The 15,757-nt window shown below is 34.1% G+C and overlaps 3 protein-coding genes across 3 annotated transcripts; 2 read left to right on the forward strand and 1 right to left on the reverse strand.

Annotated features, from left to right (window-relative positions):
• The first annotated feature begins 368 nt into the window (after positions 1-368).
• Positions 369-5,549, forward strand: Unc50 (Unc50 RNA binding protein). The gene is made up of 6 exons (XM_068763597.1): positions 369-763; positions 1,150-1,215; positions 2,457-2,577; positions 3,364-3,500; positions 4,778-4,879; positions 5,038-5,549. The coding sequence occupies exons 1-6, from the start codon at positions 535-537 to the stop codon at positions 5,172-5,174; spliced, it is 792 nt and encodes a 263-aa protein (XP_068619698.1). The 5' UTR covers positions 369-534; the 3' UTR covers positions 5,175-5,549.
• Positions 5,550-6,106: 557 nt separating this feature from the next.
• Positions 6,107-12,298, reverse strand: LOC137920265 (calcineurin-binding protein cabin-1-like). The gene has a single exon (XM_068763548.1). The coding sequence runs from the start codon at positions 12,267-12,269 to the stop codon at positions 6,156-6,158; it is 6,114 nt and encodes a 2,037-aa protein (XP_068619649.1). The 5' UTR covers positions 12,270-12,298; the 3' UTR covers positions 6,107-6,155.
• A 507-nt stretch (positions 12,299-12,805) lies between these two features.
• On the forward strand, positions 12,806-15,366 carry mRpS26 (mitochondrial ribosomal protein S26). The gene is made up of 2 exons (XM_068763659.1): positions 12,806-13,345; positions 15,134-15,366. Exons 1-2 carry the CDS (start codon positions 12,878-12,880, stop codon positions 15,305-15,307), a joined length of 642 nt encoding a protein of 213 aa, XP_068619760.1. The 5' UTR covers positions 12,806-12,877; the 3' UTR covers positions 15,308-15,366.
• The last annotated feature ends 391 nt before the right edge of the window (positions 15,367-15,757 follow it).

Genomic DNA, 15,757 nt, shown 5'->3' on the forward strand with positions numbered 1-15,757 from the left:
TTATTCAAAAAGAAGGCCAAAAATTCTCGTTCTAAATTTTATTAATTGTGTGATTTAAAATATAACGGTGATGAATAAAGTTATTCACACTAGTTTGCCTTTATTTATTTAAAAAAACATTGACGAAACATTTTTCTCTTTAATCAATATTGAGTTCAGTGAAGACAACAAATTTTGGAATTATTTTGCATCTACGCATTGAGATATTTTTGTAATTGATTATTATAATATTTGTTAAAATTAAATATAAAAAACATTATTAACCAAATAAATCAATTTTTAGTGAATTCTAAACTTAACGGCAACAATTGTAATGAACACTTTTAATATGAGTATGTCAGTTGACATAACGACGTTATCAACAATGACAAATGTCAGATGGAAACGAGTTTAACTTTGTCATAAATATTAAACTTTTATCACAATTACTTTTTTACTTTAACGAATGGATATTAATTATAGATAATAATTTATAAGTTTACACGAACACAGTTAATGAAATTTATGTTAATGTCATAAAGTTAAGACAAAAACATGATGAAACAATCAACGTCTCCGACCCCTAACTATCCGAGGAGTACTTCTCCGTTACCCGCACCAGCTAACTACCAAGCGACTACAGCCAGCGCAGCTGTGAAGCGCTACAAATATCTGCGTAGATTGTACAAATTTAATCAGATGGACTTTGAATTTGCAGCCTGGCAAATGATCTACTTGTTTGTTTCACCACAAAAAGTGTTTAGAAATTTTAATTATAGAAAACGTAAGTTCTTAGTAATAAGTAGATTCTAGCACCGATCCTTGATATATATAGTATATACAGTCTTCCTTTCCAATGAAAGCTTTAATAGTGTCCACAGATATGAAATATTATTCCTAAAATGCAACTTCCTGTCTCACCCAAACATTCTTATAAAAACGTTGTACATTTTAAGCCTCACAACTTGACTATAAAGTAATTTATAAGGAGTTACTTTGTTAATATTTATATATATAAAAACATGTATCTAAAAAAGTAATTTTAAAATTACAACAACATAGAATGTATATGTATACTGCAATGTTTCTGACATCACAATCATTAACTAAAATGAATTAATTTTATAAATACAAGTCAAAGGTTTCACATGATTTTTAATTCTGTTTTAGATACAAAATCACAGTTTGCAAGAGATGACCCTGCATTTCTCGTTTTGCTATGTGTATGGTTGTTCTGTAAGTATATTTTAATAAGACTAATATTATTTTCTGATACTCAGTATAACTAAACAAAACCAACTTAGTTGATTGTAGATAAAAACTTTGGTAAAGAAATGTATTTACAGACTAAATATATCACTAAATTGGGAGACCACCTATTATGTTATACAGGAGAATGCCCCAGTAACTAACAGAGTGCAATATGCACTTAGTAGTCCTATTTAAGAGTAGAGAGGCCCTAACCATGGCCCAATTAGTTACTGCAGTTGGATCAATGTATGATTTTATAAAGCTAACATTACTGTCATTGCAGAAACCATAGACTCTGCAAGAAGTGATAGAAGCAACTTCTGCAAAGTTCTAATCATTAACTTTCTCATCTTGTTGACTGCTAGAAGTAATTATGTTGTTGAATTAAAATAACAATAATATTACAAAAGCCTTAATTTATGCAATAAATGATTACAAGTAATATTTTTTTCAAGTATAAATTTAAATATATCAACTCCATGTTTGTATGTCACTAATTTACAAACACATTTTCCGAATGATGCTTTTTCTATGTAATTTGCTTGAATAGGAAGTTGAATTTGAACAATATAAGTGAATGATCACTTTATTTATTGTTTATACATGACAACTTTGTTTATTGATTATATGTGAAATAAATAATTTAATTACATGATCATTATACTGATCAGAAATTAATGCAGAGATGTTATATGACATTATAAATTGTGCAATCATTTTACTGCCAACTGCAAATAGTTCACCTCCAACTATTTCTATTTTCAAATCATTCTAATGTTATAGAATAACCAAGAAAAATAGGATTTCATTTACATACATATAGATTATATTAAAATTAAATAATGATATAATTTGAATTTAGGTGTTCGGAGAATGTGCTAGAACTGTTAAGAACTACAATCAATCAAAAGGTCAACAAATCCAAATTCGCCAATTTGCTAACTTCTTAAATACTATTTTACATTTTATTAATCTGTTGTTTGGGAGATGTGAGATAACAAGTTTTTTTACAGCATTGTCTTATGTGTTATTTATTTTTAATAAACAGCTACATACCATCCCTTAAAGTTTGTCATACCTATTTTTTTATTTCTCTGTTAAATTAGGCTGTGCTGATATTCAATGAATATACACACATAGTAATAATTGAGAAATGGCCAATACGCCGGAAGTGGGGGCACACACTTTAAACCAACATGAACAAACATTATTTTACTCTATTTCAGTGTCATCAGTCTGCTTCGCTTTAGCTATTGGTTTAACGTGGACCCAACTGGCTCTGTTTGTCCTATTTGTTGTCTTCGTAGACTTCATTGGTGCTGGAATATTTGTTTCCACTGTATTTTGGTGAGTGCTTATTATAAGATCCCAAAGGTATAGAGACTTCTTCTGTCTTCTATCTATATACTATTAAGAAAAACAATATACAGGGCGTTTGGTTATAGGTGTAAAAGTTTTAAAAAAGTAAATGTATAGCTCATTTTTTAGCAAAAAGCTTTAAAGCTATCACCCACTGGAAGTATCACCTGTATGAAGTGATCACTATGGAACATAGTGCATTTATTTTTTTTCATCAATAGAAAACAGACAGCATAATCATCCTTGTAAATATATGCACTTAGAATTTTTTTTTTAAATTAGTACGGTAATATTGGTCTGATCAAGCTCTAACCATGCTCAATACCACAGCGCTTGCAATACACAAAACCAAAGAACTGGACAGATTGCATAACATAGAGATGATAAACTTTATCAATAGGGTCACCATACTAAATAGTGAGTGATATGACGCCAGGATAGCAGGAATAATACAATGAAATTATTAAAATCAAAATTAAAGATGATGATTTTTTGAGGGACTTAGCCACTTGAGATGTTAGTTATTTATTTAATTGGTATAATTACCTAAATAATAATTAAATAGATATACTTGTACAGTCTCATAGTACTTACTACTGTATTAAAAAGTTCCAAATATATACTATGTATGCCTAAACATATGTATAGTACAATAAATAAGCCTGTTTCTAAGATTAAAATCAAATATATTCTATCTCTCTCTCTTGTCGATCTATTATATAATACTCTATTGTATATGTAATATTTATGATTAATAAGATTGATATGTTTCAGGTACTTGATAAACAAATATTTGCGGAGGGACCCGCTTGCTGCAGATGTGGAGTGGGGTTATGCCTTTGATGTCCATATCAACGCCTTCTTCCCACCGCTATCTCTACTTCACTGTTTTCAGATTATCCTGTTTAATAGTATGTTTTTTTATAAATAATTATTTTAAGTGATCGTGAGAAATGAGCAGTCATTTCACAACCGTAGACTGAGACTTGATTTTAGGTTGCATGTTCAATTCCCAGGATACAATCCTAAATAATTCACACTTTGTGCATTAATTACATAGATAGATTGCCACAGCTCACAAAGAAGTTTCCAGATGATGGACAGTAGTGTCCCATGCATACCATCGCCAACCCACCTAAAAAGTGTGCCAACTACGGTATTTCCCCCATAGGTATCTCTGGGAGAGAACTATATCTTGCAGTGGGCTATTGCTAGCGGAAACAATGATCATGAACAAGTTCAAGTCTCGTACAGGGTACAATGTATAGTTCGTTTATATTTTTGTCATGTTAACCTCAAATCATTGACAACTTTTCCAATCACCTAAGATGATTACTCTGAAATATGTTACATAATTATTTTATACAGAAATGTGACAGGGCAATAACTTCTAGCAGTAATAAATCTGCAGTACCAAATTGTGTAAAGAATAATTAATTTTAATATGTAGTAATACGAATTTTGTGAAAACATTTTATTACTAAGTTTTAAATACGTTATATATTATTGCATGCAGATGAGCTATAGGTTCACCCCTTTAAATCATTTATACTATAGGCAAGAAAGCAAGACAAACTCATTTAGTAATTAAAGCCTAAACAATTATTGTCGTATTTTTTAAAACTTAAATCAAAATATGTATTTGTTGAATATAGGTTATATGCATGTTACAGTTGGTATGTATAGTCTCGCTATTAAAATAGATTTTTCTAAGCACTTTGAAAGACATTGATATAAATTGATTTATTTATAAATAGAATACTGCCATATTTGGCGTGTTAACCATATGGAGAGTAACCTGACAAGAAACTTGATAGTTACTCTTTGAAATTCAATTTTACAGTTTAAAGATTTTATGTTATCATGTAAACATAAAAACGATACTAATCATTGGGGTTTTTTATAATCTTTAATACAAGAATAAGATTTTTTGATCAATCTTAACATAACCTATGATCTTTTGGCGGGTAAAATTAAAATCGTTTTACAGATATACAAGCGTATAATTTGTCTTAAAAAATGATGAATAAATTTATTTTAACGAAAATTTGATGTTTCAAGGTTATTTTCCATTCTTATATTTAAAATATGATAGTAGCTATTTTTTTTATCAAATAATAAACAATTTAAAAATTGCAATAGACATATAACAGATGATAAAATTGTCAACATCTTATTTCGCTTTCAGATCTGCTCATAGAAGGAGGCTTTGTCTCCTGTTTCGTGGCGAACACGTTTTGGTTGGCCTCCGTCATTTATTATCTGTACATCACATTTTTAGGTTATAATAGTAAGTATATTTAATAATTACTTTTAAAGTTCTGTGGTAGGTTACCTATATCTATATGGACCTCTTTCTAATGCATTCTATTCTGATTTTGTAATATTATTATGGTGTAAAATTGAAAAAAAAACGCAAATTTACGTATATCTTTTTTTTCTTTTCAGATTTGCCAATGCTTCAAAATGTAAGGGTGTTTTTATTACCATTGCCCATTCTAGTTTTAGTATACTTGGGGACATTAACAGCAAATTGGAATCTCAGCCTAATGCTAATGGATTTCTATCATTATAGACTGCTTTAGCCATCACACGCATCTCTGAACCCAATAACGAAATGACAATGTCACATCAGTCGCAATTTGGCGCCATCTTGGATATGCAGAACAAAAATATGGGAACCCTTATGAAAATTAATCTGGAAATTAAAGCAGGAAGGTGATACAGAGATCAATTTTTATCTTAGAAAAAGACTGTATAAATTATTCGGTATTAAAACACTTCCAAATATACACTATATTAATCTGGCTTATAAGCCATCTATTGATTTCAAATGCAATTATGTTCATTGTCCTGATTAAACAATTTTAATTCTAGATTATAAGCAATATTAAATAATAATTATTGTTTTATTAAAATGTATAATTACTAAAATATTGTATTTTCATAAAATATTAATTTATTTTATAATTAGTTTTATGTAATTTATAATTGATATGCTATGCTATAGTTAATATTGGATTGGATACTATTAAATATATTCCTGCAATTAAAATTGAATAAATTAGTGGTTAATCGTAAATAATGATAATAAATTCAATAATTATAATCTGTTTTTTATGAAATGTAATAAAATATTTATAATCAATAAAATTTAATAGGGATTGTAAATGTGTTGTAATTGATAGAAATATCAAAGACAAGTATTATAAATAGATCATACAATAATTGTTGTTTGTCCTCATTGAGTGTTGCCAACATTAGTTCTTCCTTGGCCATTTCTATAGTTTTTTATGCCATTGTAGTCGTGAGAGAAGTACAATGAAATCTGATTGACGGAATTGATCGCCAGAATTTTGAGGTTAATAATTACGTAAGAGGGTCACAAAATGCAATTTTGCCGTGTTTTAAAAACTTTTTTTCCTACACAGACATCACATTGCAAATAATCGAGAAAAAAATAAAAATAAATTTCAGATAATTAAAATTAGTATTTATATTGTTAGAATTTATTTAAAAACAATTATATTATAATTCTATATAAATAAATATACTTCTTTCGTAATCTAATCGTCGTCCAGTACAATGACTTCATCGGACGTTATTGGTTTAGGTCGTTCACTGTCATTAAATAGCGTCTTCTTAGGTTCCGGTTTTTTAACGTGATGGTGCGGTTGTTTCGGAACTGACGTCTTCGTGATGGTAAGCGAAGAAGGCAGCCTGCTTATTGACGCGTTTATATCTTGAATAGTGTTCTTCGGCGCGGGTAGATGTTTCTGCCTCTCTGCTAGCTTTTCCTGCAACGTTTTTCCGGGACTGACTTGCTGATGCGGTTGAGGTGGCTTCGTGTGAACGGCTGAATTCACCGAGGAAGTATTCAGATGAGCTTGCGCCGGTTGGGAGCTGTGACCACTCGAGTGTGATGTGTGTGCACCGAATGATGCCAAGTTAGTGGACATCGATGGAGGCAGCGTTGGTAACACTGTACCCATGCTCGGAGTCAATGGCGTTGATATAGACTTTTGGAGAGCAGATATGACTGGTGTTTGAACAGATTTAGTCGTCGGAGGCAAGGAAACCGAGCTGAAGGACTTTGAGGATTTAATAGGAGCAGTAACTTGAGCTGGTCGACTGGTGGAGGGTTTAGGGCCGCGTTTTTGCTTTTTCGGAGGTGGATGATTGAACGAAGAGAAACTCTGCCCTAGAAATTGTCGATAGAACTCTGCCTGAAATGAGTGCTGTATAGTATTTTGAAGGGAGGATTGTAGTGTGTTTTGTAAGGACGTGTAACTAGCTATGGCATTTATATTGTTCAAGTATGACAGGGCTGCCGCGGTCTGTTGGGATAGTAGCTGGTCGTTCAACATGGGAACGTAACTCTGGAACGCTGCAGCCATTTCATGCGGAGACATCTTAGGTAATCCAGATGCAGAGGTCTGTGTACTTGGTTGCTTATCGGGTTTCGGTTGACTGGGTGCAGGTGGAACGGGTGTCGCCTTTGCAACTTCCGCACATTTAGCGATTTGTTTCTTTTGCTGATTTTGACTCTTATCTAAACTTGCCATAGTGGCTTGCTGTTTCAATATCTGTATCATAGACTGGCAGTACTTCATGCTGAGATCCACTAAATTAGCGTTCTCTGGTATAGACGCAGTGGTGATTAGTTTATAGGCATCCACTAGCAGGTTTACGAACTGCTTCGAGTTGGATTGCTTCTGTACTCTCTGATAAGCTTTGTAGATATCGAGCATAAAGGTTTTAAGCGTTTGACGCTCGACCTCGTTGCTCTTCAGATCCGCTTGTTGGCTGAACTTTAACAACTGTGCCTTCAATGATTGAACGCACAAGGAAAATGCTTGCTGCGCCAATTCCTCCCGCTCCGAATCACGTAAGTATTTCTTATCAGGTTCAGGAATTCTTTGAAGATGCAAACTCAAATCTAGCAATGTCTTGTGATCGTCGATCTCTTTCAATATTTCCATAGTGAGCATCACCGAACGGTTCATGTGGAACGCGAAACTCCCGGCCCTGTCCACCTCCGACGACGGTATCTTCCAAATATTGTTGAAGAAATTCGACTGTTTTCTTTCGCTGAACAGTCCACCGAGCTTCTGTCCGCATCTTAACATGAAATTTGATAACATGAGATCCCTACATCTTTCTATGTCCTTACCTTTTTTGTAGTAAAAATGATAATGTGCGAGTCGATATATGGCTTTATAGTGCGGTGGAAAGCGGCTTGCGCAATCTTCGAGTGCATCTAAACACGCCCTTACAATTTTCATGATGTCTTCATCACCGAGTTGTTTATAATCATTTGAGGACTTGGTGGAAGTGTCGCTGTCCCTGCTGGAATCACTGCTACTGTCCGACGAGGATTCGCTGGAACTCGAATCTGAAGACGAACTTGATGACGAGCTACTGGAGCTGTCTTCTTTCTTCTTACTATCACTGTCTCGGTTTTTATCCGGAACTAACTTCTCCGTTTTATCGTTGTCTTTTTCCACATCTTTAATTAAATCGTTTGCAGCCTTTACTTCTTTATCTATTTTAACTTTATCTATTTCTTTTTCATTATCCTTAGGAGGTTCGTTATCTTCAGACACTGTTTCTACAGTTTTAGTTACTTCAGCGGCAACGTTTAAAACATCTTTTTGTACAATTCTTTCGGTGTCATAGGAAGCTGATCTTCTCACTTTAGCGGCAGCGGACTCTAGTTTGAGTTTCTTTGCTTCGTAAGTATCCTCTTCACCTGCATCACTTACAGATCTTTTCAGGATGTTGGCAGCATGAACTGGTTCCTCCGCTTTGTAATCGATATCCTCACCAGACGTTTCTTTTTTCGATTTCTTTGTAAATGGTCCATTTTGCCATTCATCAATACACGTTATAAATATCTTACCAACCGAAGCCGGAATAGGTTTGTTTTCATGCTGCTCAATGTATTTAAGAATCGATGCGTGTATACGATAGTGCAGCTCTAGCACTTCTATGCATAAGTGAGTTGGTGTGCTGTAATTTATTTTTAAGGGATAGGTAGCATCAGTTTCGTTTAGGCTTCTAACTCCTTGCATGTAAAAGTTTAAATATATCGAAGGTGGTTTATTACGTTTTTCGGCCACTTTTCCTAACATGTAGTACAATTGCCAGGCGTTCTCGTAAGTTTTTTCCGTGTCACAGCTGTTATTAAGTTCGTTTAATAGGGTGTTGAAACATTTATAAGTTGTATCCAACATATCTTCCTTTTGCTTTTCTAAGGATTCAAAATCCTCCATACTCAAGGACTCACTCGCTTGCTTCAATAGTCTAGAACAGAAAGAATGGACCGTGTAGACGAAATTTCCATATTCCAACCACATGTCGCGATGAGTAGGATCCAAGTCCAGGGAACGCTTGAAACATCGCGTGGTCGAATTAGCTTGATTAAGAAATTCCCTTTCGTTGTCCAGATTTTTACAGGAATTCAAAATCCTTTCCAAATTCATGGCTTTCGAAAGTGATATCTCCGCCCACGACTCCAATCGATCGTTATTTAAAATCACATCTAACATGTTGAATTTAATCGCCAATTTGCCTTTTTCATTTTTGAAATGGTAATCGCCTAACAGGAAGTAAATGTCCTTCATTTTGTAAGGCAGCAGCGGCGGCACAGACGGCAGGATATTTTCGATTCCTTTTATGTATTTCTCCAAATCTGGGAGGTACTTAGTGGGATCACATTCTGGAGGCAGCAGTGCGAGTATGCGATGGAACAGCTGCTCCACATCAGCAGTTATTCCCGAGACTTTCCCTTCCAAAGCTGGAAGAACATGAGGTCTAAATATTTCATATATTTGCTGTGCTCTCTTCCAGTCTAAAGAATGTGGGGTGACATTGTGGTCTACGAGATTCTTCAACTTTGTCTTCCTACCAGGGTGACCAGGGTGACCGAATAAACAATACACACACTGTTCCATGTACTGACACACTTGTTCCAAAGACTTTGCCAATGACGGAGATCGCAAGCGAGGCACTACTGTATCCAAAATAAAATACAACAGTTTTCCCTCTGAGATACAGCACCAACTTCTGTTCCCCAACTGTTCATGAGCCATAAATAATATCATCAATGGATTGGGAACTTCATCACAAGCCACTCTATCATTATCAGAAATAGTTCTGCCTCTCCCTTGATCTTCCTCTCTCTGTAAAATATAATGCATTATAATCCAAGGAGCCACAGTACCAAATGGCATTTCTGTGGCATTTGTCTCTACTTGGTGACCAATTATCCTAATTAGATCCTCCAACGCTTGGCTTAATTCTTTCTGTGAGACTGCCTCTAAACAAGTCAACCCTTCATTAGTCAATATATGTTCCATACATGAAAGTACTTTAACCACCGCTAAAGTCCATTTCTCATATTCCTTGGATCCTGATGTGAATCGGAAATAATGTTTCAATGCTTCATGCAAACAAGTCAATGACCATTTGAAACAGTTGTCCACTTTTTCCAGAGCCCAGAATGTGTCCAAAATGATTGACAGTTGCACCGCAAAGTCCAGAGACATCTCCTCCTCCTGCTTCTTTGCCACGTCTTTGCAATGCTCAAATGAGTCCAGGACTATGGACAGTACTTCCTCATAAAGTCCCTTTTCATATAACTCCATAACCGTAGAGAGCTTTTTGTTTCTTTCCAAAAATTTAATGTACTCTGTTATTTCAGCTTCTGTTATAAGTGGCTTGAATGTAAAATTTGTGACATTTACACTATATTTATCATGATGATCACCCATTGCCTCAAACTCACATAACAGTTGATACAGACAGTCAAGAGCAAACTCATCACATTTATTTAATATGTGTATATGAAGTTTAACCCAAAGCTGCCTTAGTACGTACTCTAAACAATTTATGCTTTCAAATACATGCGGCTTTGATGTAAGAATCAAACCTATAGATTCAATAGAGCCTAACTCATGAGAAGTAGCTAACTCTTTCTCATCAGAATTTTGATTTAATTTGGAGTTAACAGAGATTTCTTCTGACAGAAGATTTATAGCAATGTAATGTATTAAATCTGAATCATTATCTGCACACGCTGGTATATCTATGTGGGTATTGTAACATTTATTTGCTTCCACAAAAATGTCTGGTAAGCCTTCTGACCATTTTATATTCCATTTTAGAGCAAGAAAGCTTAAATAATCTTTTAATATATCTATTATATCACTCTTGCATTCTTTGTACTTGTTGATGAATTCTCTAACATCTTTCTGTTCACAATCTGTACCGAAATATTCCTCATCAGTCTTGGTTTCTAGTTTATCTTTTTCTTCAAATAAATTTGTCAAGTCTGTTGAAGTTTCATTAGCCTGATTTTCTTTCTTCTGTATCATTTCTGGTGCCAATGCTACAGGCACCATTCTTCTTAATGTATCATATATATTATTGTCATAGCGCTCCTGTTTGCTGCTAGGTTTCTTACGTCCAGAGCGGCGTTTGTTGCACCACTCCCATTGTTCTAAAAAGCTCAGGGCACTTCCACGACGGCGCACGGGAGTTTTCTTTTGCGTTTTTGGCTCAGGAGTTGTTTCGGCTGCTGATTCAGATGCAATAATTTCTACATCACTTTCAACTTTCTCTGTATCTGTAACTTGTTTATCAGATAAGTCATTATTTTCATTTTCCGATACAATTTCAGTATTCTTCTCATTATCTGTGTTGTTCTCTTCTTTATTTTCAGGGGTGTCGGCATCTTTTTCTTCTATTTCACTCACTTCTAATATTTCCTCAATTTCAGCTTTTTCAAAAATCAACCCAATGAAACAGGCATGACTGAAACAATTGTCTGCCATGTATTTATGCATATGAACCAGTGACTCGCCCACTGCATTCCATGTCAATGCACTAATGGGCTTCTTTAACTTTAAATTGGGCAAAATATATTTAAATTGTTCAGCTTTCTGTTGCTCTATAAATGTCTTATGAATTTCATTTGCCTCATTAAGAAATTTCTTTCCATTTTCTTCATTATACGGTTCATCATTTTCCTCTACCCATTTGTAAATCGGATTCAAATATTCCATGTAATCTCTAACATAAGGGAATTCTTTATAAATATGTTTCCTGTATACCAAGCCTCTCATATATCCTGGATCAAGCTGGAGGGCATCATAAATAGCAGTTATACATTCCTCTTTGTAATCTAAGCCCAGGAGTAATGTTATTATCTTATCAATACACGGCCAATGTCTTGGGTTACGATCGACACCGTGCTGAAAAGCATACAGAGCCGTTTCATAGCGCTCCGTGCGCAGGCAGAGCAGACCAAATCGATGCCACAACGTTACGTCCGTGTCGTCAAGTTCGGACGCCGCGATGTACGATTCCACGGCAGCCTCCACTTCATCGGCCGCACTCAACATTGTGGCCAAATTCTTATAGCATAAATACTTTAAATTGAAAAGAGGACTAGATATTTTCTCTCCAGGGGCTGGCTTTTTTACATTGTACAATAGCTCTGTGTCCAACAAATCTTTTAGAAGCTGCGTTGCGTCAGCTAAATTTCCTTTTCTTTGTAGATCAAGCGCTTTAGCATACTGTTGTAGGGCGATCTGCTCCAGAGCCTCCTTCGTAACCTCCTCCTCTGAACCACTTTCCTCCTCAGACTCATTATTTAGAGCTGATATTTTAATCATAATAAAAGTATACCGGTCTTTTATTTAGATGTTTTATTTAGACATTTAACATCATTTTTAAAATATGGAATGATAAGTCAAAAGTTAATACATATTGCAGCCAAGTCGAGTTACAATATCTACCTAAATATTGAGTTGGATTCATGACCTAATATGAAGTGAAATATGTTTTATTGGAACTGGTAAAATAGATGGAAAAACTTAATTAATACCAAAACTCAACGTAAATTTTCGATTTTTTAAAGACTTTCCGATTAGTTGATAATAATTCTTATACATATATTGCTTATGATTATAAGAATTATATACCTATGAAATTAAAAGAAAACAAGAAATAACGTTCTACTTATGTTACGTGATTATTCGATGTTTAAAACTTATATATCCATTTATTTTTTGGGTTAATGGATTATTTAGCCATTCGTTAATAAACTAAAATATTAGTAGAATTAACAAAACCTTAAAGCTAAGAAGAGTGGCTGAATGACCAAAAACCTTTTGTAACGTCACGAAATTACCAAAACATTCATATTAAGATATGGGTAAAAAAGTAAATTCGAGTTAAGGTTAAGTTGTAAATATTAATAAATTGACAATAACTATCAAAAATGATGTCCCACAACTCACTTTTAAAGCGAACATGGCCAATGGTTATACAATGCGCGGAGGCACATCGAAAGCCACGATGGTTTCCTGTAGCTAAAAGTAAGATATATAGAATACCAAAACGGCCCGTTGTCAGCGAAGAAGAACGAATTGAGCTCCTGAGGATCAACAACAATTATAAAACACAGATGCGCGCTATCACACGTTTTTATCACGAGGAAATGATTAAAGAGAAATCAACACTGGAGAGTGCCAGCTCGGAAATGTCACAGCGTTTAGAAGCTGAGGAATGGGAGCAATGCGTGAAGTTTAATGAACAGTGGAACGCTCAAGTCGCCGCAGAGCGAGAGGAGAGAAGAAAGAAAGAATTGGAAGCAATGGAAGAGTACGCACTGGCGCGCATGGAAGCTAAAGACAAAGAATTGAAGGAAAGAATTGCTAAAGCTTCTGAAAAAATTAGGAGAGAAAAAGTAAGAAATATTTAATAGTTAGTTTATAGTATTTAAGTTGTAAGTACTATATGCCCATTAACATTTCCTACTTCACTGTGTTTGAGGTGATAAATCACTGATGATGTTTAACTTAGACTTCTATATTGTAGTACCAACCCAGGGGTTCTTGCTTCATATTGCCTGCCTCACTAGAGCTGGTTAGGACTGGCATTAAACATTTACCATTGAGGTACCAGGTAAGTATTGTCCTCTTAGGCATTTGAAGATGCCCAAGAGAACAATACTCACCTTGATCAGTTGTTAAAATATGATATGGATATCTTTACAAAAATAAATGAATTTACATTCTGTTTGAAGTGTGCTTTTGATAGATGAACATTGTTAAGCTAATTATTTATTATTTTTTTAATTAGCAATAAACAGGTTTAATTTCTATGATTCTATGCTGGCAAATGGTGTGAGTTCAGTATATGTTTTGTTCTGGAAGGAAATTAATTTTGACCAAATCTAATTTGCTGTTCATTATATTTAATAAATAATACAAAGTTGATATGTCAAATTTGTAAATTTGAAAATAGAATTACATTGAATTTATGGTTTGAATTATAGTTAAGGATAGTACAAAAACAAGAAGAGAGCTTCTTTTATATTCAAGTCCTTCAATTGTAGAAGGCAGGCCATCCTGTATTCATATCAATAAACTCTATTGAGTCAGGTTTCCATAAAGTACTAGACAATTTTAATAATTATATTTTCACTATAGTTATTTTCCCTCTAACCTTGGAATGTATGGTTTTCAAGATTATTTAATTTTAAGATTTTTTAATTTCTTAGATATACTATAGAGTTGTAAGTTTGTAAATATTGATTGTAAATATTTTTAAATGAATGTAAATATGAGATTGTCAACCATTCATCACAATAGGAGGTCCACTGCTGGAAATAGGCCTCCTCGCAAAGATTTTCAGTAGGACCGGATAGAAACGGTGTGTATCCAATCTTTTGAAAAATAAAAAGATATGTATCATACACTACACTTGTCAGTCTAGTCTTCACTCCAGAAGTTTAAAGTGTCAGTGGTCATCTGTTCTGTCATCATGTAGCCTGTCCAATTCCATTTCAACTTGCCATTCATCATCATCTCAGCTGATAGATGCAATGGCCATAGACCTCCCCCAACAATTGACACAATGGTCTTGCACTGCCCCTATCCAGTCACTTCGAGTGACCTTGATTATGCTTACCATTCATAGTGCTAAATCTGATCTTCAGAATCAACAGTATTCCTCCTCTATACTTACAGAAATACATATCTATACTAATAAATAATATTGCAGCATCTGATTGTAATATTAAAATAACCACTTTTAATTATATGCATATGATACTATATATATATATATATATATATATATATATATATATATATATATACCACTTTTAATTACATGCATATGATACTATATATATATATATATATATATATATATATTATACTGTATACAGTATAAAACCAAAATTATATTTTTTAAAATTATTGTCTACTTGTCTGTTTTTTCTGTCTAATCTCTGAAATGTCTAGACCAATTTAGAACAGGACTTATATTGGCAGGTAGCTGTAGTAAAGCAAGCAACTTTTATATTAGAAAAGAAATAATTCTTATGCGAAAAGTAAACTAAATAAATCCTTTGTTAATCTTTTCTTAATTTCTATGTGGATGAAGTTGCAGCAACTAATAAATAATATTAAACCCAAATAACCATGCCTATAGTGAATGAAATTATAGTTGATTGATGTATTTACAGGAACTAAGCTCAACATTCATTACGCCAGAGAGAGTGGATGAGGTCATTGATTATGCTTTAGCAAACCCAGTTGATTATAATTATGCCCTGGACCTGCACGGTGAGAAATGCCTGGGACGTGATACACCAATACCAAGTAAAGAACAGAAGCAAAAAGCGGCAAGTGCAAATTGATTTGAGAAAATAATTTTATAGCAGAAGATTAAGTGTTAGTATTAAATGTTGTTTGAAAACTGTATATTTTTATTTAATATAGTATCTTTTAATAAATAAACACAAATTAGGACAGTTGATCTTATGAAGGTTGTTAAAAGAAGCTGGAAGCACACTGCCTTGAACCAGTCCTGTTTGAAACATTCTTTTCAACTGATGGATGTCCACTGCAAGGCATAGGCCTCCCCCAAAGATCGCCACGATGTCTAATCCTGTACTACCCGCATCCAGTGACTTCCTGCAACTTACATGTATCGTCAGTCCACCTAGTAGGGTTCATGCCCCGTCTTCCAGCTCCTGGTCGCCACTCGAAAACCTTTCGTCGTTAATAGCCACCAGTGGCACAAGCAATGTACCCCGCCCACTGCCACTTCAGACGAGCAATTCTTCAAGCTATGTTGGTTCTTCCGT

The sequence above is a fragment of the Battus philenor genome, unplaced genomic scaffold, assembly GCF_028537555.1.
Source record: "Battus philenor isolate CCGP_79_NKW_IND1 unplaced genomic scaffold, ilBatPhil1.0.hap1 SCAF_18, whole genome shotgun sequence".
Classification (NCBI taxonomy): Eukaryota; Metazoa; Arthropoda; class Insecta; order Lepidoptera; family Papilionidae; genus Battus; species Battus philenor.